At 48.8% G+C, this 13,370-nt stretch overlaps 1 protein-coding gene across 1 annotated transcript in view; it reads left to right on the forward strand.

Annotated features, from left to right (window-relative positions):
- Positions 1-2,311: 2,311 nt before the first annotated feature.
- The window catches only part of LOC111154250 (3-ketodihydrosphingosine reductase), a 36,217-nt gene continuing 25,158 nt past the window's right edge, over positions 2,312-13,370 (forward strand). Inside the window, exons 1-3 of the mRNA XM_022513751.1 lie at positions 2,312-2,419; positions 7,328-7,417; positions 9,826-9,882. Of these exons, the coding sequence (XP_022369459.1) occupies positions 2,312-2,419; positions 7,328-7,417; positions 9,826-9,882 (255 nt within the window). The remainder of the gene's footprint in view (positions 2,420-7,327; positions 7,418-9,825; positions 9,883-13,370) is intronic.

Raw genomic sequence — 13,370 nt, forward strand, 5'->3', positions numbered from 1 at the left:
TGTTGGTCAAATCTATTGGGAAATTGAGTTAAGAGCCTCCTACTCTACCCTACCTCCTCCAAATGTTAGGGCATGTGTTTGTTTTGCTGTAGGAGAGCTTTAGATAAAGGCCAGGGAGTGGCCTGTGTAGTCAAGAATCTAGGCTTGCCGGAAGAGAAGTTCTAGCCTTTGTCTTTGGCTTCTTGGAGGTAATCTGTGCCACAGCTGATAGAAGTGCCTTTGTTTAGATGAGGTAGGCCAGTCTGGACTTTGAGGTGGGGGCTGATCCTGTCAAAAGGACCAACCATGTGATTTAGGTGGAAGGTCGTATCATCAGTTGACCTTCTAAGACTGAGTTCAGCCATATGTACAATTAGTCAATTGTACTTACAAGCTGGAAATGCCAATAAACACTCTGGACACCAAATGAGCCTTCCTGGTTTGCAGTACTCAGTGCTATTATCACACACCCATGCTGGGAGGGTCACCTGTCCTGACTCCATGGAAGGTGGCAACAGGAGGCCTCCATACTTTGACCTCTGTACTTTTTCCCTTAGCTGACTTTGTCATGAACCACAACCACGAGAATAACAGCTTTCTGTGGGTTCTGTGAGGCGTTCCAGAGAATTATCAAAAGTGAAGGTGGTTTGGGAACCCCCAAATTTGTTTCTTTAATTTTTACTTTTTTCATTTTGAGGGGAACCCCCAACTTCATAATTGGTGTCAGAAGTCTTGGGGACTGTGCCCTCAAGCCTTGTCATTTGCCTAACTCTGGGCAATAAATTAAGAAAGAAGAAAAAATGAGATCAATTTGCCCCTGAGTTCTTGCATGTTTCTAAAAACAACAACAGAAGGGAAAAGCAAGCAGGCAAACAAACAGATGTTCCTTATGCAAATCAAAACCAGAAGGAAACGTCACACCCCCTAGGAAGGCTATAATGAAAAAGACAGATGGTAACAAGTGTTGGTGGGAATGTGGAGAAACCGGAACCCTCATACGTTGTGGGCGAGAATAGAAAGGTCTGGCAGCTCTGGTTAAACACAGTTACCCTAGATCCAGCCATTCTGCTCTTAGGTGTAGATCCAAGAGAAATGAAAGCAAATGTCCACCTGAAATCTTGTACATGAATGTTCACAGCGGTAGAAATCCTAATAGCCCTTAAATGGAAAGAGCCTCTCTGTCCATCCGTTGGTGAACATAATATGTGGTATACTCATACCAGGGAATACAAGTTGGTGATAAAAAGAATGAAGGGCCGTTGCATTGTATAACATGGGTGAACCTCGAAAATAATATAAGTGAAATAAGCCTGACAGAAAAGGCCTACATTGCGGAATTCCATTTATATGAAATACCCAGCTTAGGCAAACCTAGAGACAGAAAGATGGGTGGTAGCCTAGGACTGGGCGGGGGCTTGGGAGGAACCAGGGAGTGGGTGCAGATGGATGCAAGGTATTTGGGGGTGTGTGGGGGGGTGTAACTAAATGTTCTAAAATTGATTGTGGTAGTGGATGCAGGAGTCTGTGACTGTACTAAAAACTGTTTATTGTGTGCTTTAAATCGGTGAATTGTATGGGATGTGAATTAGATCTCAATAAAGCTGTGCTTTGTTTTGTTTTGAACGCAGCCTTGGGAACGGGGATGGACTCTTAAGCTCAAGGAAATTCCATCCGAGTGGCTTTTTAGGCTCTACGGTAAGGCTTTCTCGGTCCTCTGAAACGCGACCGTGGGCTGTGACGGTTCGGAGCACGCCTAGAAGGCTGACATGGAGCCGGGAGGTCGGCTTGATCTCAGGGCTCCCCCACTGCGACAGGGTCTGCCGGGCCCCAGGCCGCGACTTCGAGCGTCCGGGATCGCGTTCCCCGGCTCCGGCGGCCGCCGGGCGCGAGCGCGGAACCGGGGCCCGAGCGGCTCCCACCCCCAGACTCGGCTTGGGGAGGCCTGGAAACCGGCCTCCGCGGTCCTAAGAAGCACCCCGACCCCACCCCTGAGCGTTGCCCCGGCCCTTCGGGAGGCGCTGGCAGGTGGCGCCGCCGGGGCCCCGCCGCCCCCGCGCCCGGGGACACCCCGTCAGCCGGGAGGTCGCGGGCCGGGTCCCGCAGCAATACCACAGGCCCCCAGCCTCGCGGCCCCGGCCCCCGCCTCCGGGAAGCGCCGCCCCGCCGCGGTCGCGCCCTCGGCCGGCTCCGCCTCTTCCCCTCCGGCCGCCGCCCCGCCCCGCGCCGGCCGCGAACCCAAACAGCGGCTCCTGCTGCGCGCGGCCGCGCGTGATCGCCGCGCCGCCGAGCCCCGCGCGCCCGCCCTCCCGGCCCGGCCCGGCCCCGCCGAGCGATGCTGCTGCTGGCCGCCGCCTTCCTCGTGGCGTTCGTGCTGCTGCTCTACATGGTGTCACCGCTCATCAGCCCCAAGCCCCTTGCCCTGCCCGGGGCGCATGTAGTGGTGAGTGGCCTCCTGTTGCTGCGCCGCCGCCGCCGCTGCGGCCGCCGCCCGGCCCGCTCGGCCGCCCCGAGCCCGCCCCCCTGGCGCGCCGGCCCGCGACCGAGGCCCAGCCGCCCGCGTCCCTTTCTCCGCCGAGGGCCACCTGCCGCCGCGCGGCCCGGCCCCGTCCCTGCGGGGGACCGCGGGGCCCCGCCCTCCGCCGCAGCTGGCCCTCCCCGGGGCGGGAGAGCGGGGCGCCGGGGACTCGGGAGCCGCTCGCTAAGCCCCGGGGCACCCGTGGGATGTGGATATTGCTGCGCTCGGTTTTCCCGATGAGTCCACCGAGGAGCGGAAAGGCTGAGAAACTTTGCCAAGGACACCGCGGTCGGTGGCCGCGCAGGGCGAGGCGCGCGGTCCCGGCCGGGTCGCGGGGAGGCGGGCGGCAGGGAAGGGGTCCCAGCCGCCGGGACCCACCGAGGCAGCGCGGAACGGGAAGAAGGCCTGTGCGAGTGACAGAAAGAGCAGTTGCCAGAGGAATCCAGGAAGTGACTCACCTTGGGGGGGAAAACCGCCCGGAACGCAGGGGCCTGGCGGTCCCGGCTCCACGGTGTCGGGACGCTTCTGTCCCGTCTACACGGCTGGTCTGTCGGAGCTCAGTCCCCGGGTAGGCCATCATTTCGGAGTCCGGTGGACGAGCTCACCGACCTGCGAGTGCGGGAGGGATGCGGGAGGTGTGGGTGGGGTTGGGTCCTTTCCTACCGGAAGCGAGTGTCTTCAGAGATCCCTTTTCTGCAGGTGTCGGCACCTTCCTTCTCACCTGCGCGCAGCACTTTGCCACTTGCTGTGGCTTTCGCATCGGTTTTCTTATTCGGATCTCACCAGCCCGAGGCACACCGAGGTGGGCGGTGATTGAATAAGGAGAGTTAGTTACTGAGCGGGCGGCAGGAATCCTGCCAGAGGGGACGTCTTCGAGCCGGGTGCCTGTCGAGACGGAGCCTCCCTGCCGAGCTGACCAGGCTGGACTGGTCATTTATTTTAGTGTGCTTTAGATCTGGACAAACGTTTGTGAATGAGAAAACGTATTTTTCTTTACATGGTCCTGCTCCTGCTGTTGCTGATGTGCAGGGTGGATGAGGTTAGTGTAAATTCATTTAGAGAGCGAGAGAAGCCAAACTTTCCACGGAGGCCAAATTCTGAAAGTGTCACATCTTCAAGAGAACTTCCTCAGAAGCATGGCTTTCAAAGTTGAAATCTTGCAGAAGTTACGTTTGCAGAACATAGCTTGGAAAAAAAATGTAAAGCCAAAAGCAGGAGTGAACATTTCGATTCAGTATTTTTAAGGGAGTTTCACTTAACCTTCACTCCAGTCCTTCTCGCTTCATTGTGCCGCAGGCCCTGAGTAAGATAATGAGTCTGTTGGGGTAAACTAAGAAGAATTTCTTTTTTTCACCATCCCATTTTAATGCGCCACTATAAATAATGTGAGGATGACATGAATAATTCACATGATGTCACCATCTGTCTTCTTTTTTAATGTCACAGGACGAGGGAAAGTGCCATTCTTTTTCTTGAGAGTTGTTAGGACTGGACCAGGTGGTGTTAGGAGAGGGAGCTAACATTTCGAATGTCTCCTTATGTGAAAGCATGAACAGACTTAGGTCACAATTATTGCTTTCTATTTAGAACAGTTCGCATATACTAATGTTATCTCCCTAATGACAGCGGTAATACTGTAGGAGTCTTACAGGGTATGTACTTATGTTTAAAAACCTGTTTAATCGACTTGGGGAGAACTGGAAAATCAGGTCCTTCCTTTTTTGGAGATGGCTGGGAGCAGTTCTTGCTGCAAACCACCCTGTTTCTTGTCCTCAATAAGAGGTGTATGCTGTGATGAAAGAGATAGAAACATTTAAATGATATTTTGCATTGAATCGTAAGAGGCAATGATAAGGAAAGGAAATTAGGCTGTTTTCTTTTTTTTTTTTTTTAAAGATTTTATTTATTTATTTGACAGACAGAGATTAAAGGTAGGCAGAGAGGCAGGCAGAGAGAAGGAAGGGATCAGGCTCTCTGCTCAGCAGGGAGCCTGATGCGGGGCTCCATCCCAGGACCCTGGGATCATGACCTGAGCCCAAGGCAGAGGCTTTAACCCACTGAGCCACCCAGGCGCCCCTAAGCTGTTTTCTTTAACACCTGGGCCCAGTTTGCCAGTTGTCAGGCAACTCCGTCCGTGTTTCCCACTTTTCTCAGCCCTTTGGAAAATCTCTTCCTGTTGTTCTGCCATTCAGAATAGCACAGCCTAGACTTGGCTGATGTATACTCTTAGATAGTCTTAGATGCTTAAGCATTAGCTTAATTAGAAGGTTAGTTTCTCACGAGCTAGGACCGAAAGATCAAAGCCTTACCCTTGCTCTTAAGGAAAAGACTTAGAAGTGATCAGGTTGAACAGTCTCTCGTCTGTGCAGTGCGTGGACACAGCCAGCTTACCTAGCACGGTCTAGAAAAAGGACAGCAATCACAGCAGTAGCACTTTAGAGAATGTAGGTTTTCTCAATAACCTTATAACTTCAGCTTCCATTAATTTATCGAATAACAGATAGGGAAACTTTACTTCCAATTTTTTTGGCATTGTCTATTTCAGAGAAATGGTACCATTGCACCACTCTTGGAAATTAATGTTGGCTGAGTGCTCATTTCGCAACGGCTTATGCCAGGTTCTGTGTTCAGAGTAGGGGGGATATATTGGACTCAGTGCTCATCCTCAAGGAGCTTACAGTTTGGTCACGGAGCTAAGATGTGTACACAAAGTGGAAAGGGACAGGTAAAGGACAGGACTGAGTGACAGAGTCAGGAAGGCTTCCTGGAGGAGAGGACGTTGGATCTGGCCTCTGCATGGTAGGTAAGATTTGGATAGGTAGGTAATGCAGGGGATGTTGGGTGGAGGGACATCGAGGCAGCAGTAACACCATCATACGACAGCCGGGGGCATATTAATTGCTGTGGAATGGGAATGTCTGGTGAAATTTCAAAAGCCAAAGCCACCCGTGAACTATCTCAGCAGCAAAGAGCTCCTCAGAGGCAACTGTTGGCTGGGGCAGCGGGTAGATTTTTACAGTAACCTTCTGGAGATAATTGGTTAATTACCTGCCAAGGAGGTCTCTTCAGTGGTGAGGAATTGAGGCTAAAGAAAAGTAGGGGACCCTCAGCATCCATGGAGACTGGTACATTGTATAGAAGTGGCTTCGTGATAATTTTAAAATCATTGAGATGGGGTCAAGGATGTTCATTACAGCATGATTTATATCTAACAGTAAAACATTTGAAATAATCCGAATGTCTGTTAGAGGGAAATCGTCAACTAAGTTTTAGTACCGCTCCTTGATGTAATATAGTGAAGCCTTTTAGTTTTTTGACATAAAACATTTTGATATGTATTTTTTATTCTATTCTATTCTATTCTGTTTATTTATTTTTAAAGATTTTATTTATTTGTCAGAGAGAGAGCGAGAGCACACAAGCAGGGGGAGCAGCAGGCAGAAGGAGAATCAAGGTCCCCGCTGAGCGAGGAGCCCAATGTGGGACTTGATTCCAGGTCCCTGGGATCATGACCTGAGCCGAAGGCAGACGCCTAACCAGCTGAGCCACCCAGGTGCCCCGATATATATATATTTTTAAAGTAGGATATGATACCATGTAAGGTCAGATGCCTCTCAGATACTTCCCCACTCCCTTCACCCGATAACGCTGGGCCCCCATTCTCTTCCTCTATAATATATAATTTCATAGGAAAAATGACTAGAAAGATAATACTGCATTGTCTTATGAAGTTAAATGTATATCAAGCTCTTCCTATTTGCCAGGCACTGTCCTCTTAAGTGCTAGGGATATAGTGGGAGCAGAAATGGAGATGGTATTTTTCTGGCATTTATGAGGCAGTGATAGGAGAAATGGCCGTGAATCAAATAATTACACAAATAAATGCATGGCTGTTTGAGTATGTAAGTGCCATAAAGGAAAAAGGATGCAGTGCTAGAAGGTGGGTTGTAGTTAGGGAAGGGGCAGTCAGTAAAGGTTTTCCTGAGGAAGTGATGTTTGAGCTGAGATTGTTTTTTTTTTTTTTTTTTAAAGATTTATTTATTTGATGTGGGGGGGTGGAACATGCAGAGAGAGAGAATCTCAAGCACACTGCCTGCTGAGCACCAAGCCCGGCAAAGCAGGGCTGGATCCCAGGACCCATGAGATCATGGTCTGAGCCGGAACCGTGCTCACCCGACCTAGCCACCCAGGTGCCCCTGTGCTGAGATTTAATGGGTGAATGGGAGCCAGCTGGATGAAAAGAGGGGAGAAGAGCATTTCTGGCAGGGAAGTAGAATGTGCAAAGGCCCTGTGGTTGGAGGGGGGCATGGAACTCAAAGACAGCCAGTAGGCCTGAGCTAGATTGTGAGGAGCAGAATAGTACAAGAAGGAAGATTTTACCTTTTAATATTTCCATGTAATCATATATTTCTTTTATAATAAGCAGTCATGTAAAATATTAGATGATCTGTGCAGGTGGCTCTTCTTTGCATCTCTTTTGAAGATAGTCATACAGAAGATACGCAGTAAGGAAATAAGATTCATCTGAATTTGGACCCAGAGGTAGACTAATGTATTATCTATTAGCTCAATTTATAGGGCACTTTCCTTCCAGTGAATGCAGGAAAACATAGGTGTGCAGGTAATAGCTCGGTACTGAAAACAGTCAGCAGCAGGACCCGCTAACAGTGACATCTTCCATATTTGCCCTTCTTTTGTGAAGTCTGGGATGAAGAAACTACCATCACTAAAAGTCTGGTTCTCGTAGATTGGGTTTTTGAGCCCATTGTCACTTTAAATGAACGAGAAGGGAAATTTCGAGAGCTAAGAAGATTTGATTATTTTTGCTTTTAGGTTACAGGGGGCTCCAGTGGTATTGGAAAGTGTATCGCTATCGAGTGCTATAAGCAAGGAGCGTTCATAACTCTGGTGGCACGGAATGAGGTAAGTCTTCTGGGTGTGTCGTTACCCACTTCCTTATTCGGCTTTAGATTTGTGGGAGAGGCGGTGCCCATGTTCTGGGAATTGGATTTCTGGTTCCAGGTGTGATTTTTGAACCACTGGTTGTTTCTCATATTCAGGGCAAAGACTTCTCAGTTGAAGCCAGGCCAGCTTCACAAATATTTATTTAGTTTCACCGACTGTTAGGCAACATGGGAGGCTCTGCGCTTTTGGGTGGGAGAGGCCTCAGGGAGCCAGGGAGGGCGTCCGCCTGCCAGGAGGCGGCGGCAGGGCCGATCACAGGGCTGATAGCCGCGTCCTGATCAGGACGGGCAGGTGTCTCTCTGGAATTTGCTTATTATCCAGATGATGTCCATCTCTAATGAAATCCACACTCCACCAGGGACTCGTTGCTCCCCAGCATTGTAGCAAAACGTGTGTTTTTCTGTGTCAAGTCAACACAAGGTCTGTTTTTCTTTTCTTTCTTTCTTTCTTTTTTATCCCCCCAGGGTCTGTTATTCTTGCCAAAGTTGTTTCCACAGCCAAAGCAATGACACTGTGTTCACACGAACAGTTGTGGAGTCCTCTCTCTCTGGGGAGGCGGGGGGAGGCACGGTGGGGGAGACGACCATGGCTGTGTTGTGAGCACCTGCCATTGTTCTGTGCCTGGCGCCGTCCTTGGCTCCTGGCGGGTGCTCAAAACAGAGTTGTGGATGGAGACATGAAGGGAGGGCTGGCGGAAGGAATGGGGACGCCTGTGTGGCATCTTTGCCGGGGGCCTTCGGATTCTCATATGCCAAAGGAGGGCAACAGTGGGGTGACCAACCACTCAGGTGGGGGTACACAGCTACCCAGGAGCACCTCGGGAAGGGGGGAAATGTTTAAATATTGGCACAGTATTATTAGGCTTCAATGTTCATAATTTCTTCTTAAAATCAAGAAAGGCAGAATTGCTACTTCCCATTTGTATCCTGACATCTCTAACAGTGAATTTGCTTTGGCATTAAAGCCACTTTATGGGAAGGAAAATGTCACTTTATTTTATTTTATTAATGATTTTGTTTATTTACTTTTGAGAGAGAGATTGAGAGAGCATGAGTGAAGAAGAGGGGCAGAGGGAGAAGCAGGCTTCCTGCTGAGCAGGGAGCCCGATGCGGGGCTTGATCCCAGGACCCTGGGATCATGACCTGAGCTGAAGGCAGACGCTTAACCAACTGAGCCATCCAAGCACCCAGAAAACATAACTTTAATAAAATGGCATTATTTGAGATGTAAACAATGTTGATATTTGATACAAGGTAGATGAAAAGGAAGCAGGGGTGGCCCCAAGTTTCAGGTGCTTAAAAGCTCTTTCTGTGGGTCCTTGCATTGCTAGACGTGAATGAGCAGATGAGCCTTCTGGCTTCCAGAAATTCTTTATTTTCTAATATAATTGTTTATTCCAATTGTGACAAAGGCAAGTTGTGTCTGTCTTTATTAATAGAATATTATTTTATTATAGACACATCCATGTTCAGAAGCCCACGTGTCTTTCTGGAGGATTCCCCTCCTCTCTTCTTCTCTAGCTGTCTTGATTTTTTTTTTTTAGATTTTATTTATTTATTTGACAGAAGAGAGAAATCACAAGCAGGCAGAGAAGCAGGCAGAGAGAGGGGGGAAGCAGGCTCCCTGCTGAGCAGAGAGTCCGGTGCTGGACTCGATCCCAGAACCCTGAGATCATGACCTGAGCCGAAGGCAGAGGCTTAACCCACTGAGCCACCCAGGCACCCCTGATGTTTTTAAATTACAATTTTTAGAACAAATTATGAACTGCCAACTGATATATCTCTCTTCTTGAAAAATGAGCCAGACAAGCAAAATTGAGACCTTGGAAGAATCTCTCAGTTACGGGATGGCTTTTCTTGTTCAGGATTATTCTCGGAAAGTAGCCAGGATTAGGTTTCCTCCATCTATCTAAAAGAGTGATTTTTTAGTATATTTGCTTTTATGGGAGAGGAGGAAGATATCGGACACTCTCACAAAAGCGCGCTTGACGTGGGGTCACAGGTTATAGCAGGGCTAGGCGGGGGTTCTTGGTTTATGTCACACTCACTGATGTCAGATCCAGACATTCATTAGCACTGAGATGGTGCCCATCAGCAATTAGTACTGTTAATTGGGATTTTGCAGTTCATTTATTTTTCTGTTATCTTTCAGAAAACCCTTGCTGTCACTTAATCATAGCCGAACACAACTTTACAGCTCCTTTCTTTCATACCCTGTGGCCCATAGCTGTACAGTACAGAGGCTGTCTTGAGTGTTTTCTGCACTTTAATAAATACTTACACAAATAACTGATTTTTTGCCCCATTTAAACAAACAAGCAGACAAATAGACAATCACCAGAACTAATTGTTGTCTGTTGCTTTCAGGACAAGCTGCTTCAGGCAAAGAAAGAAATTGAAAAGCACTCTATTAATGATAAACAGGTATGATCCGTCTTCGGGATGCATTTTCTGAACTAATCAGCGCAGCTGTGTAGAGGGAAGAAAAGTGTTGTTTGAACTGCAAATAGTTCATGTAAAGCAGGGAGGATTTTCCTAGTTAAGATATATATTAGACATTTTTTAAAAAGCAAAGTCGTTTGAATTGTCTTCGAGTTCAGGTTGTTACCAAAAACGTACAGACTTTGACTTACACGCACCAATGATCAAATAATGTTTTTCTAGAAAGTGATTTTATTTCAGTTATTTATTTAAGGTAACTTCATATAAACACTTAAGGGGAAAGGGGCACTACATTTATTTTTTTGGTTACGGTATTTTTTGATGCATAAAATGGTGTGTATGTATATATGTATCATTCAGTATAAAACATAATAACAAGTTACTATGGCACTTATCACCCAGCTTAAGAAAAGAGATGTACTGGGTCCCCCCCGGAGCGCCCTCTGGGAGCCCATATCAGCTGCCCATATCCTCTGGTCTCATTTCTCGAGGCAACCCCCAAGCTGATTTATATGTTGATTCATCCTTTGCTCTTTTCATAATTTCACTAGAGGGTGCACACAACCCTAAATAAGATACTGTTTATTTCTGCTTCTCTTTGAACTTGATGGTACCATCCTTATTTTTTTTGTCAGACTTCTCGAGGCATACTTCACATACCATTCAGTTCACCGGTTCAAGTGTACAATTCAGTGCCTACCCGCAGAGTTGCACAACCTGCACCAGAATCGCTTTACAGCTTTCCCGTCACCCCGTAAAGAAAGTCAGGACCTTGTCACTCCCCGTTCCTCCCAACCCCCCAGCGCCAGGCAATCACTGATCTGCTTTCTGCCTCTGTAGATTTGTAGGACATCATTCTCTAGGTATTTTTGTGCAACTTGATTTCTTCCCTAGAGACTGCTTTAGAGGTATTTCTGCATTGTTGCATAAAGTCATAGTTTATCCATTTTTACTGCTATGTAACATTTTCCCGGATATATTTAGAAGACCTGTCCCGTTCATCAGTTCTACTGTTGGTGGATATTTTGTTTCCAGTTTTTTGGTTAGTTTTACATCTTGCTGTTACTGAAGTTTTTCTCCACGTCTCTGTGCATGTGTGCAAGGATGGGCCGTGTCTGGAAATGGAATTGTGGAGGTACAGTTACAGCGCACACGCATCTTCCGCTTCAGCAGAGTGGGCGCACGCCCACCCGTAGTGCTCCAGGCCTCCTGTTGCCTCACATCCTTGCCAACACTTAGTATTGGCAGGCTTACTAATTTTTGCCTTTCGGATGGGTTTTAAATGGTATTTCACTGTAGTTTTTTGAATTTCTTAAATTATTTTTTAAGAAGTACTTAATTTGAGAGAAAGAGTGTTTGTGTGAGCTCAGGGGGAGGAGCAGAGGGGGAGAGAGAGGGAAGGAATCTCAAGCAGACTCCACGTAGAGTGAATGCAGAGCCCAGTGCAGGGCTCGATCCCACCACCCGAGACCCCAAGATCCTGACCTGAGCCGAAAGCAGAAGTCCGATGCCTAACCTACTGAGCCACCCGGTGCCCCACACTGTAGTTTTAGTAGCCTCTTTTTCCCCTCCAAAATACGTGAGAGCTCTTTCCACATCAAGAAAAATAAATCAGCCTCGCCTTTTGTAACTGCCGTAGGGGTCTAGGGACCCACTGGTACGCAGTCGTCCCCTGGGCGGTGCGGCCGCCGTGTCTTCTGCTTTGGTGCCCTGTGCTGCAGGTAGAGGTCCTCGTCCGCATCTCCTCGTGTCCATGTGCGGCGTCTTCCCCAGTACCTTGGCTTCTGTGCCCCCTTCCCTGGAGCCCGAGAGCATCGGAAAGCTGCCATCTCAGCAATCTCCCCGTTTTCTTTTTTTCCATAGTCATGTGAGTTCTGCTAGAGGAAGACGTCTCCTGTCAAACCGCGGCGCTCGCGTGCTCCTGGCTGAAGGCCAGGCCTGCTGTCAGCAGCATCTCCCTGCCCTGGACTCGTTCGCCCAGACTCCCGCCCCCGCCTCAGCCATCAGAAGGCTTGAGGTCATGTGGCAAGTTCCTGGCGCCTCCGTCAGGGAAAGGGAGGATGGGCTGGGCCGGGCCAGAAGGGCTTCGCTGTGCAGCTTAGCACAAGCAGAGCCGCGGGGACACGTTTTTCCTGGTGATTTGTGAACCCCCCCCCTTTTTTTTTAGATTTTGCTTATCTGTGGGATAGCTTTTATTTATAGTAAATGATCTAATACTGTATAAAAAGCCTCATATAAAAATCCTGGTTACAGGAATAAAACCCAAGGGCAGCTCCTCTGGAATATTCCAGGTCACATTTTCAAAGGGGGCCGTTTCCTTTCCTTAGGGATTTAGCTCCTTTGGATGGCGCTCCTTCCTGCATCAGATAAGACTTCCTGCCCACCGCATCAGGTTGTCAGGCAGCCCCCTCGTGTCGTGGCTTCATTCCTCGCGTCGCGTCTTTTCAGAGCTGGAGGGGAGCTTTGTGGTTACTAGCTTCTGACACCCTGGCCGGAGCAGGGGAGGCCAGCGCCGCCCCCTCGGGTCCCGCCCAGCTAGTGGGTGAAGGGCAGGACTGGCCCGTGCCCGCCCCTTCCCCCGCACCGCACCTCCTTCAACTTGCAGCCACGCACGGGCGCGTGAGTGGAAGTGGACGTGCCCTCCTGTGCACAGTCCTTCTGTCTGTCCCCCAGCTCGGTGGCCAGTCTCCACCAAGAAGAACTCACGGAAAGACTGAGAAGTGGAGAAATGCCTTTCTGCTTCTCTCCGCGACCCCCCTTGGAACACAGAACATTCCGATGTCAGAGGCTAAGCTCTGGATTTGAAAACGTTATCCAAAAAGGGAAATTAAAACAATAGCTCATTGTTAGTCCTCATTAGTATTTTGAACTGCTATTTTATCAATTTTTGTCCAAGTAAGCACGGAAATAAGTGCTTTTTTCCCTCCCCCTTCCTTCTTCTCTTCCTTCCCTTCTTCCTTTCCAAAGACTGAACGGAACTTTTCCGTGGCCAGCACGGGCTGGGCTCTTCCTGGTGTCTCTCTGTACTGGGAACCCCTGTGCGCGGCCACATTCGGACTGGGTGGGCTCTGGGGCTTGACTGGTGACCCCTGGGAGTGGGCGGCCCGTCCAGAGTCAGGCATCTCAAGCTCCCACAAGCCCGGAGGGACCCTTGGCCTTGAAAGATAAGGTCACTGGGCTCAGACTCAAACTAAGGTGGCTTTTGCGAGTAGGTGGTGTTTGCTTGTCTTTATTCCCCCTGACAAAGCGGAGCCCCAGCAGGGCCATCAGAACTCGGGGACTGCTCCAAGGAGAGTATTTTTTTGAGCTTATTTAGTAGATTTATTGTTTTTATTTCTAACGACCTTAGATGTTAACAACTTGAGATGCAATTCATATACACTTTGTTTATTCTTTATGTAATTTATGTGTTCTTTTTAACGGCCGGAGCTGTAATTGATGTCCAGTAAACCACACCCATGTGAAGAGTA

Source organism: Enhydra lutris, unplaced genomic scaffold (assembly GCF_002288905.1).
Source record: "Enhydra lutris kenyoni isolate GAN:26980312 unplaced genomic scaffold, ASM228890v2 scaffoldscaffold36, whole genome shotgun sequence".
NCBI classification, from domain to species: Eukaryota; Metazoa; Chordata; class Mammalia; order Carnivora; family Mustelidae; genus Enhydra; species Enhydra lutris.